Source organism: Alternaria novae-zelandiae (assembly GCF_023758075.1).
Source record: "Alternaria novae-zelandiae strain BMP 2774 chromosome Unknown scaffold_9, whole genome shotgun sequence".
In the NCBI taxonomy this organism is placed as follows: domain Eukaryota; kingdom Fungi; phylum Ascomycota; class Dothideomycetes; order Pleosporales; family Pleosporaceae; genus Alternaria; species Alternaria novae-zelandiae.
Genome location: NW_026056969.1, coordinates 1,416,435 through 1,430,591, shown reverse-complemented (window position 1 = coordinate 1,430,591; position 14,157 = coordinate 1,416,435). Strand labels below are relative to the sequence as shown.

The 14,157-nt window shown below is 52.7% G+C and overlaps 3 protein-coding genes across 3 annotated transcripts; 2 read left to right on the top strand and 1 right to left on the bottom strand.

Moving 5' to 3' along the window:
- Nucleotides 1-1,738: 1,738 nt before the first annotated feature.
- On the top strand, nt 1,739-5,997 carry J4E88_005374 (uncharacterized protein; the record flags this gene model as incomplete). Its single annotated transcript, XM_049399014.1, has 2 exons — nt 1,739-2,287; nt 2,341-5,997. The coding sequence occupies 2 exons, from the start codon at nt 1,739-1,741 to the stop codon at nt 5,995-5,997; spliced, it is 4,206 nt and encodes a 1,401-aa protein (XP_049255694.1).
- Nucleotides 5,998-6,645: 648 nt separating this feature from the next.
- On the top strand, nt 6,646-7,541 carry J4E88_005373 (uncharacterized protein; the record flags this gene model as incomplete). The annotated part of the gene is made up of 2 exons (XM_049399013.1): nt 6,646-6,901; nt 6,961-7,541. 2 exons carry the CDS (start codon nt 6,646-6,648, stop codon nt 7,539-7,541), a joined length of 837 nt encoding a protein of 278 aa, XP_049255693.1.
- A 425-nt stretch (nt 7,542-7,966) lies between these two features.
- On the bottom strand, nt 7,967-13,234 carry J4E88_005372 (uncharacterized protein; the record flags this gene model as incomplete). Its single annotated transcript, XM_049399012.1, has 1 exon — nt 7,967-13,234. One exon carries the CDS (start codon nt 13,232-13,234, stop codon nt 7,967-7,969), a length of 5,268 nt encoding a protein of 1,755 aa, XP_049255692.1.
- Between the last annotated feature and the right edge of the window lie 923 nt (nt 13,235-14,157).

Genomic DNA, 14,157 nt, shown 5'->3' with positions numbered 1-14,157 from the left:
TGTGCAGCAAGCCTCTGACTACTGTAGCTTCGAGTCAGAAGCTTGGTTTGGGCACAAGCTCTCGCCAGTCTTGCCGGCTCTGGAGTAAAACAACTGTAGGAAGTTGCCACTCAACGAACACTATGGGGCACATGGGCCGAGTCCCCAGTAACAAAGTGTTGAAGACGCGGGACTGTGTCGGACAACGCGCCTGGCGATCCAAGTTGACGATAAGAGCAATCACAGCGCCAATGACGCAAACAAACTTGAACAAGGTCGGGGCGGGAGATGGGCACGGAACAGCCAAGATGCTCCAGAAGCTTGGCTGGTCTGAAATTGACGCATCCCTTTAGCCATACATATCATGGATTTCAGGTACGCGGGCGGTGAGGGCAGAGACGACGCGATTGTGAGCCAACAAAGCCGAGGACGAGTGGAGATGGAGCATCCGCCAGCAGCAATAGTCGAGGCCGAGCGCGCGGCAAACTCAACGGACTATGATTAAAGCGTTGAAGGGCCGCCACTCGAAAAACGAAGCTGTGATATTGTTGCGCCTTTAGTGACAATGGCACGGCCAAGAGAATAGGAGTAGACAGGCGGATGCGCGATCGCTCGCCAGCAGTTGCATCAAATCGAATCACTTGTAAATATGACGCTCAGACGCTGTACGGTAGGCATGGCTTGCTTGGCCTTGATCTACTGGCCATACGGAAGGCAACCCGTTTGGGACATGTGCGACGTTGATAGTCGTCGTGTCCAGCTCGCTGCTGCGCGACGGACCACATGGCAAAAAGTTGTTCGAGAGCCAGCAAACCGTGGCGACGCACGTAGATGCAGAGGCGACTTGGCCTGGACAGTTGTGAATCGGTTAATCCTGGGGTGAAACGGAGGCTGCATTCGTTCGAGGGGTTAGGCTAGAGGCCGTCCCGCTTAAGTGCCGCATCCACGCTGGTTGCGAAATAGCGCAGCCCAAGGCGGCTTAGTGTCGAGGGTTGGCATCGGGGCAGTGCAAGTCTTGGACAATTGAAGGCACAACAAGGATGCAGGCCAGGCGGGAGGAGGCTCTTGTTTGTCTTTATGCCCTCTGCCTGGCGATTCGAGATAGCGGCTCCCATTCTCCTGCGCCGAAAATCCAGTACGACGCGTCGTCTCGCCACCGCATAGTCTCGACGAGTACTCAGGTACACCAGACACGCCCACTGCCATAGCCACCCCGACGGCGAATGAGCATGCGCAGCGCCGGAACACTGCCACCTTCGACGTGATAGGAATCCCCCTTCAGCTTCTCCGTGTCCCTCTCTCGCGCAATCGCCCTGTCCGGAGACGCAGTACAATCAGGTAAGCTTCTTCGCTAACGCCCATCGCTCCTGCCGGCCACCCTCACACGCGGTCGCAGCTTGGGCAGTCGTGGCTGAGCACCTGCTTGTACGTGTAAACGCAAGGGAAAGGAGCTAAACAGTTTGGCAGTACCAGACACTTTCGCAGGCACTCGCCCACCGGCACCTGCCTCCACTCTCGACTACGCGCAACCGTGGTGACGGCACACGGCTGTAGCACCGCCCTCTCGCCTCTGCCGCGACACTCATAACCTGCATCTTCTTTGCGCATGAGGACTCCTCAATAACTTAATTACCTCACCGGAAGTGCACGCCTGACATTGCTACGCCTACATCCATCGCTTGTCTGCCTGCCTGCCTGTTTGCACAGCCCACCACCCTCAGCCTCGCATCGCAGCCTCGAGGGCTCCTAGGCGCCCACCATGGCGGACAACGACACCAACAACGGTCCTTCAAGACCACGGGCACCGACCATCACCATCGACACATCTGCTACCAACGACCCTACCATGGGCGATTCAGTACCCCTAGGAGACATCCAAGATAATAGCAGGCCAGTAGCATCCTCAAACAACGACGATGTCTCGCCCACGCACTCAAGGCAGCCGTCACAGGAGCTGCGTAACGCGCACTCGTTCGATAGCAGAGAGAGCCGGCCTACGAGCCCGCATAACATCAGCTCGCCGGTGACGGGGTGGAACAGTAACGCCGGCCTGCTCAACGTCCCCGGTGCGCGATCCCGGGGCAACTCGGTCGACTCGGCCACTGAGAACGGCGAATCTAATAGCACTGGAACCTATGTTGCATCCTCACAAGGCGATACTTTGAAGGGTGACCTAGGCCCAACGGAAATCCTAATCGATAAAGATGCTTTGAAGCCGGACCCGGGCACAGAGGCTGACTTTGAGGTCGAGAATAACAAGTTTGCCTTCTCTCCTGGACAACTAGGAAAGCTCTACAACCCCAAAAGTGTAAGTTTCTGCGCCTCGAGCGCATTTGTGCACCCTCTGACATGATCATGCAGTTATCAGCATTCCACGCGCTCGGTGGCCTAGACGGCATAGAAAAAGGTCTCCGAACCGACCGAAAGGCTGGTCTGAGTTTGGATGAGCAGCATCTTGATGGCGTCGTTACCTTCGATGAGGCTACAACTCCGAGCAGAACAGAGTCTCCTCAGAAGTCCGCGCCAAACGGGGTTGCCCACACGGATAGCGCGCCCGCTGGCGCTAAGGAAAATGCCTTTGCCGACCGGAAGCGTGTATTCAGCGACAACCGACTTCCCGTGCGGAAACCAAAGAACATCTTCCAGCTAGCATGGATGGCCTACAACGACAAGGTCCTGATCTTGTTGACTTGTGCTGCCGTCATTTCCTTGGCTCTTGGATTATACCAGACCTTCGGTGTTCAGCACGAGCCCGGTGAGCCTAAAGTCGAATGGATCGAAGGTGTTGCCATCATTGTTGCCATCGTCATTGTCGTGGTTGTAGGCGCTGCAAACGACTGGCAAAAGGAACGACAATTCGTCAAGCTCAACCGCAAGAAGGAAGACAGAACCATCAAGGTAATTCGTTCAGGCGCAACTCGCGAGATCTCCGTCTACGACATTTTCGTTGGAGATGTCGTCAATCTGGAACCCGGTGACATGATCCCTGTGGATGGTATTCTCATCACAGGTCACGGTATCAAATGCGATGAATCCTCGGCTACCGGAGAGTCTGATCTGCTCAAAAAGATGTCTGGAGACGAGGCCTTCAAGGCTATCGAAAGGCATGACAACTTGAAGAAGGTCGACCCATTCATCCTTTCGGGTGCCAAAGTCTCGGAAGGTGTTGGTTCTTTCATGGTCACCGCGACTGGTGTTCACTCCAGCTACGGAAAAACTATGATGTCCCTCCGCGAAGACAGCGAAGTCACCCCACTCCAGAACAAGTTGAACGTTCTCGCAACGTACATCGCCAAACTTGGTGGAGCGGCTGCCCTGTTGCTCTTTGTTGTACTCTTCATTGAGTTCCTTGTCGGCCTCAAGGGTAGCGGTGCTACCCCTGCCGAAAAGGGCCAGAACTTCCTCAACATTCTCATCGTCGCCATTACTGTCATCGTAGTCGCCGTGCCGGAGGGTCTGCCTCTAGCCGTTACCCTTGCCTTAGCTTTCGCCACCACCCGCATGTTGAAAGACAACAACCTGGTTCGCCTGCTCCGATCCTGCGAAACCATGGGCAACGCGACAACCATCTGCTCCGACAAAACAGGCACATTGACACAAAACAAGATGACGGTCGTCGCTGGTTCGCTGGGCACTGCTCTTCGATTTGGCGACCACAAACTCAAGGCACCATCAGCTGAACCCATTGATGACGGCAGCAAGGGCAAGGATGTGGTGGAGTCGCCCGTAGAGAATCCGAACGATGTCTCCGCTCCCGAATTTGTTGCGACCCTGAACGCAGATGTCAAGGACGTTCTGTTACAGTCCATCATTCAGAACACGACTGCCTTCGAGGGCGCGGCTGGTGGCCCTGATCCTTTCATTGGCTCCAAGACGGAAACTGCTCTACTTGGATTCGCACGCGACTTTCTTGGCATGGGCAACGTCGCTCAGGAGCGCTCCAACGCCAACATTGTTCAGGTCATACCTTTCGATTCAGCTATCAAGTGCTCTGGAGCTGTTCAGAAGCTTAACGACGGTCGCTACCGAATGTACGTCAAGGGTGCTTCCGAGATTCTGCTTGGCATGTGCGACAAGATAGTCACCGACGCCAACAAAGAACTCGTTGAGACCTCTATGACTAGCGACAACCGCGAGACTCTTGAACAAGTCATCACCACCTACGCCTCTCGGTCTCTTCGAACCATCGGTCTCATCTATCGCGACTTCGAGAGCTGGCCGCCTGCTGAGTCCACTAAGAACGAGGATGACCCAAGCCAAGCTGTGTTCAAGGACGTTTCCAACAAGATGACTTTCCTGGCCGTTGTTGGTATCCAAGATCCTCTGCGAGAGAGCGTCCGCGAAGCTGTCAAAGACTGTCAGCACGCAGGCGTCTACGTACGCATGGTCACTGGTGACAACGTTCTGACCGCTAAGGCCATCGCCGAAGACTGCGGTATCCTCGTTCCTGGTGGAGTCGTCATGGAAGGTCCTACCTTCCGCAAGCTATCCAAGCGAGACATGGACGCCGTCATTCCCAAGCTGTGTGTCCTCGCTCGTTCTAGTCCGGAGGATAAGCGTAGACTCGTCAAGCGCCTTAAAGAGCTCGGTGAAACCGTTGCTGTTACTGGTGACGGAACCAACGACGCGCCGGCTCTCAAGACTGCTGACGTCGGTTTCTCCATGGGTATTGCTGGTACTGAAGTCGCAAAGGAGGCATCCGCCATTATTCTCATGGACGACAATTTCGCTTCCATCGTCAAGGCACTGCTATGGGGACGTGCGGTCAATGACGCGGTCAAGAAATTCTTGCAATTCCAGATCACCGTCAACATCACCGCTGTCCTGCTTACCTTCGTCTCAGCCGTATCTAGCAACGATCAAACCTCTGTACTGACTGCTGTCCAACTGCTCTGGGTCAACCTCATCATGGACACCTTCGCCGCCCTAGCCCTCGCAACTGATCCTCCTACGCGCAGCCTTCTCGACCGAAAACCCGACCCGAAGTCTGCTCCTTTGATTACATTAAGGATGTGGAAGATGATCATTGGTCAAGCAATCTACCAGTTGGTCGTGACATTCATCCTCTACTTCGCCGGCGAATCTATCCTTAGTTACGATAGTCCAGAAGAGAAAGAACAACTGCCCGCACTGGTATTCAACACCTTCGTCTGGATGCAGATCTTCAACGCGTTGAACAACCGCCGACTTGACAACCGCTTCAACGTTTTCGAAGGTATCACACACAACTGGTTCTTCATCGTCATCCTGGCAATCATGATTGGTGGTCAGACCATGATCATCTTCGTTGGTGGTGTCGCCTTCAAGGTTACCAGGCTCAACGGTGCTCAGTGGGGTTACTCAATAGTCTTGGGTTTCCTTTCACTACCCGTAGGTGTAATCGTTCGATTAATACCCGACGCACTTATTCGCAAGTGTATCCCGGACTTCTTCAGGCGGAAACAAACTCCCGAACTTGTCGTCTCAGACGATGATTACCATTGGAACCAGGGCTTACTGGAGATCCGCGACGAGCTTGCTTTCCTCCGCAAAGTCCGAGGTGGGCGTCTTAGCGCCATGAAGTTCAAGGTGCAACATCCCAAGGAGATGTTCACAAAGTCCCGCTCTAGCCATTCGCTGCCTGGCACCCCGAACAACGGTCCTCAAGATGATGGTTCTCCTCCTACTCCCAACAGCCGCCGTCGCACCAGGTCCCGCTCCAATTCCGCTTTCGGTCCAGCTACTGTTATGGCTGGTATTGTCGCAGGTAGTGTCGCCGGTTGGTCGCCAATTGACCGCGGTCATGGTGACAACGACTCAATCAAGTTCAGCCGCGATGCGACGAAGCAAGACCTCGAGGCTCAGGATGGTATCGAAGTGCATCCTGACACCAAGTCGACTGATCCTATCCTGGCGCCCGATGCCAGCGAGTACCGTGGTCCTCCCAGCCAGAACATGGACACAACACCTGAATTTGTTGTAGGACCGTTCTCTGGCCATTCCGGCGACCAGGGCAAGTCGACTGGACCCGGCACATGAGGTCTTCTTTCCCTTTACCCTATAATTCGTACACACCGTGTCCTCTAATTTCCTTTTGTCACCAACTTTACATTGTAATGCATGCTTCACGGTGTTCAGGAGTCTTTCACCCGAGTATGAGCCATACTGTACATACCCCTTGCTCTCTCGATGTTTCTTCCTCCTAGCGCTCCGCGGGTACTGTCTCGCTCATTGTATTACTGAAACGTATCTTTCTTATTCCTTCTTCGAGTGTCGAGAATAAGCTCTTCGCAACGATTTTGTGTCTTCTTCACTTCTACGAGCGTGGCAGTTGCGGGGTAGCTTTGAACATCAGGCAGCGATACCAATCAATGAAATGGAAAAGATAGAAAACGTTTTGTCCCTCCATGACTGTGATTGAATATTGGAAATGCTATGTTGCGAGCACGAACATAAATGCGTGCGCAAGAGGTAGGATGGCGCAATGCAGGTGGAGCTTGCTCGGCACATGTTCGGAAACATGTTGCCCACGACGTCATCTTAGAAATCGTGAGTGCTGACAAAATGACGCTTGATCAGTTCTTGGCTGCTCCCAACATCAACTCTTATTTCAGGTAGACATTCTATATCATTTACTGCACTTCGGTATACCCCTTCTTCCAATTGCGTTTTGATCTTGCAGTAAACATGGCCCACCACGTCCTCCTCATCGGCGGTCACGGCAAAGTTGCCCAAATTCTTACACCGCTCCTGCTGGCCAAATCATGGAACGTGACCAGCATGATACGCACTGCCTCTCAGCAACCGGCCATTGAAAAGCTGGGACAGAGTCAACCCGGGAAATTAGATGTACTGGTCCATAGCGTTGCGGATGTGAAGAGCGAGGCCGATGCGAAGCGCATCTTGGAACGGGTCAACCCGGATTGGGTTGTCTGGAGCGCCGGTAAGTACTTTCCAGGGCCGGTATATCATGGGTCGTCAGCGTATGCTCACAACTTATAGGAGCTGGCGACAAGGGCGGCGCCGAGATGACATTTGCAGTCGACCGCGACGCAGCCATGGCGTTCACAAAAGCCAGCATCCACACACCCTCCATCAAGAAATTCCTCACAGTATCCTACCTTTCTTCCCGCCGTGGCCGCGCGCCTTGGTGGAACGATGAAGACTGGAAAGCGGCACAGAAAGTGAACACGGAGATCTTGCCAAACTACTTCAAAGCCAAGGTCGCAGCTGACGAGGTCCTCACGATACTTTCCCAAGACCGAGTGGCTCAGGAAGAGAAAGATGGTGTACCTGCTGAGCAACGCTTCTGTGGTATCAGTCTGAGGCCTGGCACGCTGACTGAGGAGCCGGCTGGAAAGGTGAAGATGGGCAAGATTGGAGCTGGTGGCAAGACGAGCCGTGCGACGGTTGCAGAGAGCGTCGTTGAAGTTTTGGAAATGGATGGCGTGAGGGGTTGGGTCGATGTTATCGACGGTGATGAGGAAATTGTAGAAGCGGTGAAGAGCTACGTCAAGGAAGGGCAGGATGCTATTGAAGGCGAGGACTTGGCTGAGATGAGGGAGAGGGTCAACAAGCTGTAATGAGAGTTGCGGAAGATCTGCTTCACGCCGCGATGGTGGTGTTAGATGAACCTTGTCATCCGGAAAATGTCTTCTTTGCTATCATGTCTGTAGGTTACAAATGTAGCATCTAAAGTTCATCCAGATTGATCAAAGCTATTCACATGTACACTTTCTGTTCACGTATAGAAATTGATCCGTATGCTAGAGGGCCAGCAAACATTTACTTCATCTTCGACTGCTGACAGTCCTCTCTCCATCCGCATATGCTGGACAATAGATGCTTTGGACTTAGCTTCAAATTGATTCATTGTGCCACTATTGTCAGCCTTTATCGATCTACTCGTCTTCCCACTGTCTATCACATCATCGCCCACTAGAGGAAGGCACAAGGTCCAAGGATCAAAGCACGACTACAGGCATGTACAGCCGATCTTTTGTGTCGCTTATACTCCAGCTCCAGCACTTCCCTGGCTATCCTGTCGCCTGGGTGCTCTATCCATGCCGTCGACTATACTTCCTCTCTTCCCCATATTATACATGCTTCCCTCGCTGCCCTGTCTGCGACCAGCTATGCCACTAGGCCCTCCAAACGTACTACTCAGCGTCCAGCCTCCTGCCGCAGGACTGGCATCCCGAATACTGATTGCGGGTGGCAGCCCCAAGCTTGGTATCTTGTCTTCCCCTACAGGCAAGATTCGTGGAGAAGGAGACGGCGCGTGGCGGAAAGCGTCAGCGTAAAAGCTGGAGAGGAGTGAAGCGTTCGAGCAAAAGGCTTCTACTTCATCTTTGACTTGCTCGGGAGAAAGCGATATGTTAGACGCAGAAGCTGGAGTAGTTGCTGCTGATGATTTGGGATCGTGAAACGTGAGCGCGGTGTGGAGGAGACTGGCGTCTTGGACTGGTCGTGCCAAAGGACTTGCAAACGGACTACGATGCGGGTTTCCACGCTCTACCGCGGGTGTCGAGGGTAGACGGCTGCTTTGACTTCCATCTGTCGTGGCTTTCTTGTGTTCATAAGGATCTACAGGCCGTATCCTACCGTTGTCTTTGGCACGATTATGCGCAAGCCTGTTGGCTAGCAGGAGGAAGTTCCCATCGTCAGTGATCTGAGCGAGTAAGCCTCCACTCTTATGTATGAACTGCGTGTATTTGTAGTCGGGTGTGCCCCAAGAATAAGTGACTTCAACGTCGGGCGGAAAGGCACTCGCAGCCTCCATATCCAGAACAAAGTTCAGCCTCCGCAGTAGAAGCTTATGATAAGCAAACTTGTCAGCTTTGGGGTACTGCGGGGAAAAGCTCGTTGAGTCCCATACTGCCTCAGGCTGAACCTGGGGAGGCTGTAATGCAAGTTTGACTGCATAGGGCGAACGGAAAGGATGATGGTCGATAATATCCGCTACCTCAGCGATGGGTACCTCTACCAGCTTCAAGCCGTACTTCTCCACACTCGTAGCCCAGGTGACGATAGCATCCTCAATGAGTTTCGCCGTGACGTTCATCCAGTCAATGCGGATATGATAACAATTGTCGGGATTGTGCAATCGGTCGTAGTGTAGTGAAATGATTTCAGGCCGATACGAACGCTTTCTGGGATCGACATCATAGCGCATGACGCGTGACATGATGACTTTTCGCTTATGCGGTTCACCGCGCGTTGGGGTCTTTTCCCCCTCTTTGAGTGAACCTGAGCTGTTGGACGAAGAATCCGCGGTACCGGGACGGGACTTGATGTTTTTCGATATCAAGGGCGACGTCCGAGGCGCCTCCGCAAGTGGGGTGGAAGGAACAGACTTGTCTGTCTTCCTCATGCCAAACCACCCTGTTCGAGATTCGGCTCGCGGCGCCCTGTACTCTGCTGCAATCTGGAAGAAGAAGTTGCCATCTCGGAATTGATGCCGCCCTTGTACGTGCTGGAAGAGACCTTTCTTCATCAGCTCGTTACCGAATTCCACCGCCTCGTCTCGGGTTTCGATATCCTTGAAGTTGGAAAGTAGCCAGTTGGTAAGGTCAAACCCCAAGAAACAATTGTAGTGCAACTTCAGATGCCACCGACGATCAAGCATTTGAATTCCTTTTTCGCCCTGGAGATCTTCCGCAAGCTTCTTGAGGTCTATACTGGATGTGTGATACTTTTCCGCATCCGAGAAGATGGAAGTCTGGAATTCGCTGTCGGTATCATTCAGTAAAGAGTGGTCTGGACCGGCTGCAACAACCGCCGAAGGATCGCGTGTGTGATACTCAATCGCAAGCGGATTTGGGTCCTTTTGCTTCAAGACGGATGCTGGCTGGAAGTAGCGCTCTTCTGGGGGAATATAGCGAAACTTCTGCCATAGCTGGGTAAGCTTACGAATGCCCTCGAGACGTATCTCTTCGGGTGAGTCTTGCACAGGCAACGGCCTGCGATGCATAGCTGGTATGTCGACTGGTATGAGCACGAATCGAGCTCGCCAGAAGCGCAGGACTTCGGAAAACTCGTCGTGATAGCCGGCCAAGAAGGTATCAATGATGTTCCAGTTGTATTCCCTCCGTGGTGGACGCAGCACAATCTCTCGAGGATCATAGGTATCCTCAAACGCAGTGCGGATGAAAGGCTTATATGGAAAGGGTGTATCAATACCAGCAGATGACTCCAAGGCCGTAGTCGGTTTCCTGTTGTATCTCCTTACCTCGACCTCTCCTCCGGCTACACATACCAGCTGGTGGATATTGTTTCCGACGCTCATGAAAACAGTATCTCCATCACTGGACATGTATTCAGGATCGAGAATGCTAGCGAGAGACTTCTCTTGTCGCCCAGAAAACTCAGCTACGGAAGAGCCAACAATGATCTGGAATCCGTGCGAGAGGCGAAAGGCAATCAACTCTTTGATGAGAGACTCTCGGCTCTTCGGTGCTTCCAGTATGTCGTCATCCTCATTTTGCGTAATCTTATATGGGCCTTCGTTGTATTGCGTTGCTATTTGTTCAACAGATGGGAACCACTCATGCGTTAAAGGTACTGCAGCAGGTGAACACAAAGATCTCCACTTTACTGTACCTGCCCTCAAGGTCCTAGGGAAGACGTGGTGCCAACGCCGATATTGGTTTTTGGAGCTTATGATGTTTTTCTTCGGGTTGCAAGGATTGACCAGGACTGCCCAAGGAGCGATCGCACTTGTTGGCGACAGAGTACGTGGAGCATCTCTAGCGCCTGCGCTAGAAGACAAATCCGGTTTTAGTCCAACGTGCTCGCCTGCCCCTCTCGCTCCTGCAAGTAAAAATGTAGATCCAGGATCTCTCACGACTGAACCAGGTTGCGAAGGGACGGTGGATCGGTCGGATTGCGCACCCCTAACCGTCTCGATCGAACGGCTTGCGCGATTGGAGGCCAGTGACTCAGCCGATGTGGGACCTGCTCGCGATGCAGGTTTAATTGCAATCGGCTGTGATGGCTTACCTGCAGAAGTGTTACGAGTGCTCGCCAGTCTTTCAGCGATAGCACCCTTTTGATTCTTCTCAACAGTCAGCATTGCAGGCTTCACTTTACCCTGACTGATGTCGATGGTGGCGTCCCCAAGAGTCGGTTTAGCTGGCGCAGCTTTTCCACCGAAGCTCATCTGCCTCAAGAACCAATTTGAAGGTCTACTTTTCAGTTCTGGCTGGGTTGTTGCAGCGGTCCCAGCACTAGTCATAGGCAAGAGTCCGGCTCGCCTTGGAGGAGACGACCTTCGACTCGGAGCTGGGGAATTGTTTGGCTTCACGTGCATAGCTCTACGATGATCTTGGGAATCTCCGGAGCCACTTCTCCTATGTGCCGTTGGGCGATCAGTTCCAACGATGCCCTTGGTCATGTTGTTCTGCCGCCGCAATATATCGGCTCGTGGCAATCCGTCGCCTTTGAAATCAGGCATCCGGTATGTACTTCCTCGAGGAGATTGGCTTTCAAGATCTTTAGATCTTTCATGCATGAGTTGCGGAAAATTTGTTTCTGGCGGAGGCCGAGCTGACTGTCCAAGTGACGGGGCAGTGCTGCGGAAAGAGGAAGACAGACGCAGACTTCGCGACAGCTCCGGGGATCCACTTGTGATGGCGTCGCTTAGCCTTCGCTTCTGAACCTGGAGTTGGTTCAACGTAGTAGAGTGTCTTTCCATAAGAGGGGAAAAGACTCCGCCATCGTATGCCTCCATCCAGGCCTTTTGGGCAGCTCTTGTCTCGTCCAGCTGGTCGTCGGTGTATTCTTTGTCACCTCGCGAAGAATATGAGCCCGCTGCAGCTGCGGAAGGCTTGACTGCTTGCGCAGTTCGAACACCCTCTTCGTTGGTCTCAAACAATTCGCGCAGATGATGCGGGTACATTGGATCTTCTTCTAGGTAGGGAATCGCAATGTCGCCCAGCTCATTCTCCATAACGCCCATCATTTGCAGCTCATACAAACGACAACGTAGAGAAAAGATACGACCCTTCTTGCGCGACTTTTTCACGATCTTGTCAGCCTTTCGTGGCTTTGTGAGTTCCAATATCTCTTCAGATGTTCCGGACCAGAAGGAGACGTCCACCCAATACGGCATTGCGAATCTCCATCCGTCTGACGAGTCAAGGGAGTTGTCTGTCGGTATGCGTCGGACAGTGGACGCGCGTGACATAGAGCCGAAATCTGGTTGGCTTTGGCGTGGAGTTTGATCTTCCTCTGTGCGCGACATGCTCGCGGCCCCGTGGCGCTCTTTGTCGTGCTCAGCCTTCATATCGGACACTGAGCGAGGTGTTTGGTACTTGAACAAGGGTACGGAATGGAGAGGCATCGGCGAGAGACACACGAGGTCAATACCGATACCTGATCCAATAAGAGTATCCGTAGTAAGTTTGAGCATGTTGTAGTCGACCTCAAAGACGCCAGTACCTGGAGTAACAACGATGACTGAGATACCCGTTCGAACAAGGTCTCGATCGATGTAATCCTTCGCGAACTGGGCTGCAGCCAGATTGATGGCTTCCAGTATATTACCTTGACTTGCGGATGAAGGTCGACCAGCTATAACAATATCAGTAGCTGTGTCTTCAGAGCTTGACTCGTCGTCCCCCGAAGCAGGCTTTACTGGCTTACGGACCAGAGACACTTCACGGAGAAACATCCTGAACTCTTTCTTGAGCTGATACAGGATGTTGATCCAATCCCCGCTGGCCATATCGCTCACGACCACTCTGTAGTAATCTCTAAACGTGCCCGAATGCGATTCCGAGGACATGTTGCTCGTCGTCCCCTCAGGCTGATCTGCTAAGAGCTCTCCATCATATTGCATCCTCGTAAACAGTATGATGGTGACCAAGTGTCGCGCATTGATCCTCAACCACCTTTTGAAGAGGTCTGGAAGGAAGCCACTGACAACCTTGTTGAACATTATCTCGCCAGCGCCTTCGGTATCGAAATCCCACATCTCTCTGGACATTTGGATGAACAATGTGTATCGTGCAGATTCGCTGCGAAAGATGGGCTTCGATTTTGGCGAGAAGTACCCCGAATGGACAGACTGGCCATTGATATATATGTGCTTGATCGTGGCCTTGATGGTACCCATGAAAAGTAGTCGTTGACCACGGTAGACGGTACGCTTGCTGAGCTCGGCAATGGCCATGCGCCACATATCCGCGCGTGCTAGGTATTCGTCACGGAACACGATCTCCACGTGATGAGCTTCGTGAGCATCTTCATCAGCCTCCGTCACTACGACTTGCATCCTATTGCGGAACCCGAATACCTTCGCGATTCTCTCTGATATGGAAACCTTCTTGCTATTAGTTGAGCAAAAGGCTACTTTGTGTAAATCTTACTTGTAGGTTTAGATATTTTGTCTTCAAGTCTGCTGGAAGCGGTTTAGGGACAAAAACGTAGGCTTTTTCCGCATCGATTTCGCGACCACCGGGAATGGTCGAGCCATTCTCATCAATCGTTATCGTTATCGAATTCCGACGATTCCTTTTCGGATGGTTATCTACATTGGAATCCTTGTGCAGCGCATCGGCTTTGAAGTGTGTCGCATCTTGCGACTGACTCTTGGATCCTGTGTGAAAGTCTCGAACAGTATGGTCTGCATGTATCGCCACAATCTGGAGGAGGGCACCAGTACTGGTGGGTAACTCTGGGAACTTCTCTCCATTGAAGATGATCTCGTCTCTAGAAAAGTTGTCGTCATGAGTCCAGAGAGTGCACACCTTCTGCACTCGAGCCGAGTGGGGGGATGAAGCGGGTTTCGACATATTGGTTGTTCCTTCTGCAAAGACGGTTGCTGGCTTCGTGCAGGATCAGAAACATGTTTGGGCTGCTCAGTCGCGTACACGCGGCGATAGTCGCGCCATCTCTGTCGTGCACGGGTTGTGACGAGTTTCTATAACGTGTGTACAAGAGGTTTTCGCGAAATCAGAGGGGTGGAGCGCACTTGGATGGTCGCGTCGCGGATGGGACTCTATAGGGCAAGGGACCTCGAGGTGCAGATGATGCCAAGACGCTAATGGCAGGCTAACCTCGGGAAGTTAATCACGATAGCGCACCCCAATCTCATCGCACTCGCGACCTCAAGAGGCTCGCTCGAGTTGATGTTTCTGTGCAATTGCGCCACCCTAGGACGAAATGCTAGATAACCGTCGCCTCACTTAGTCACAT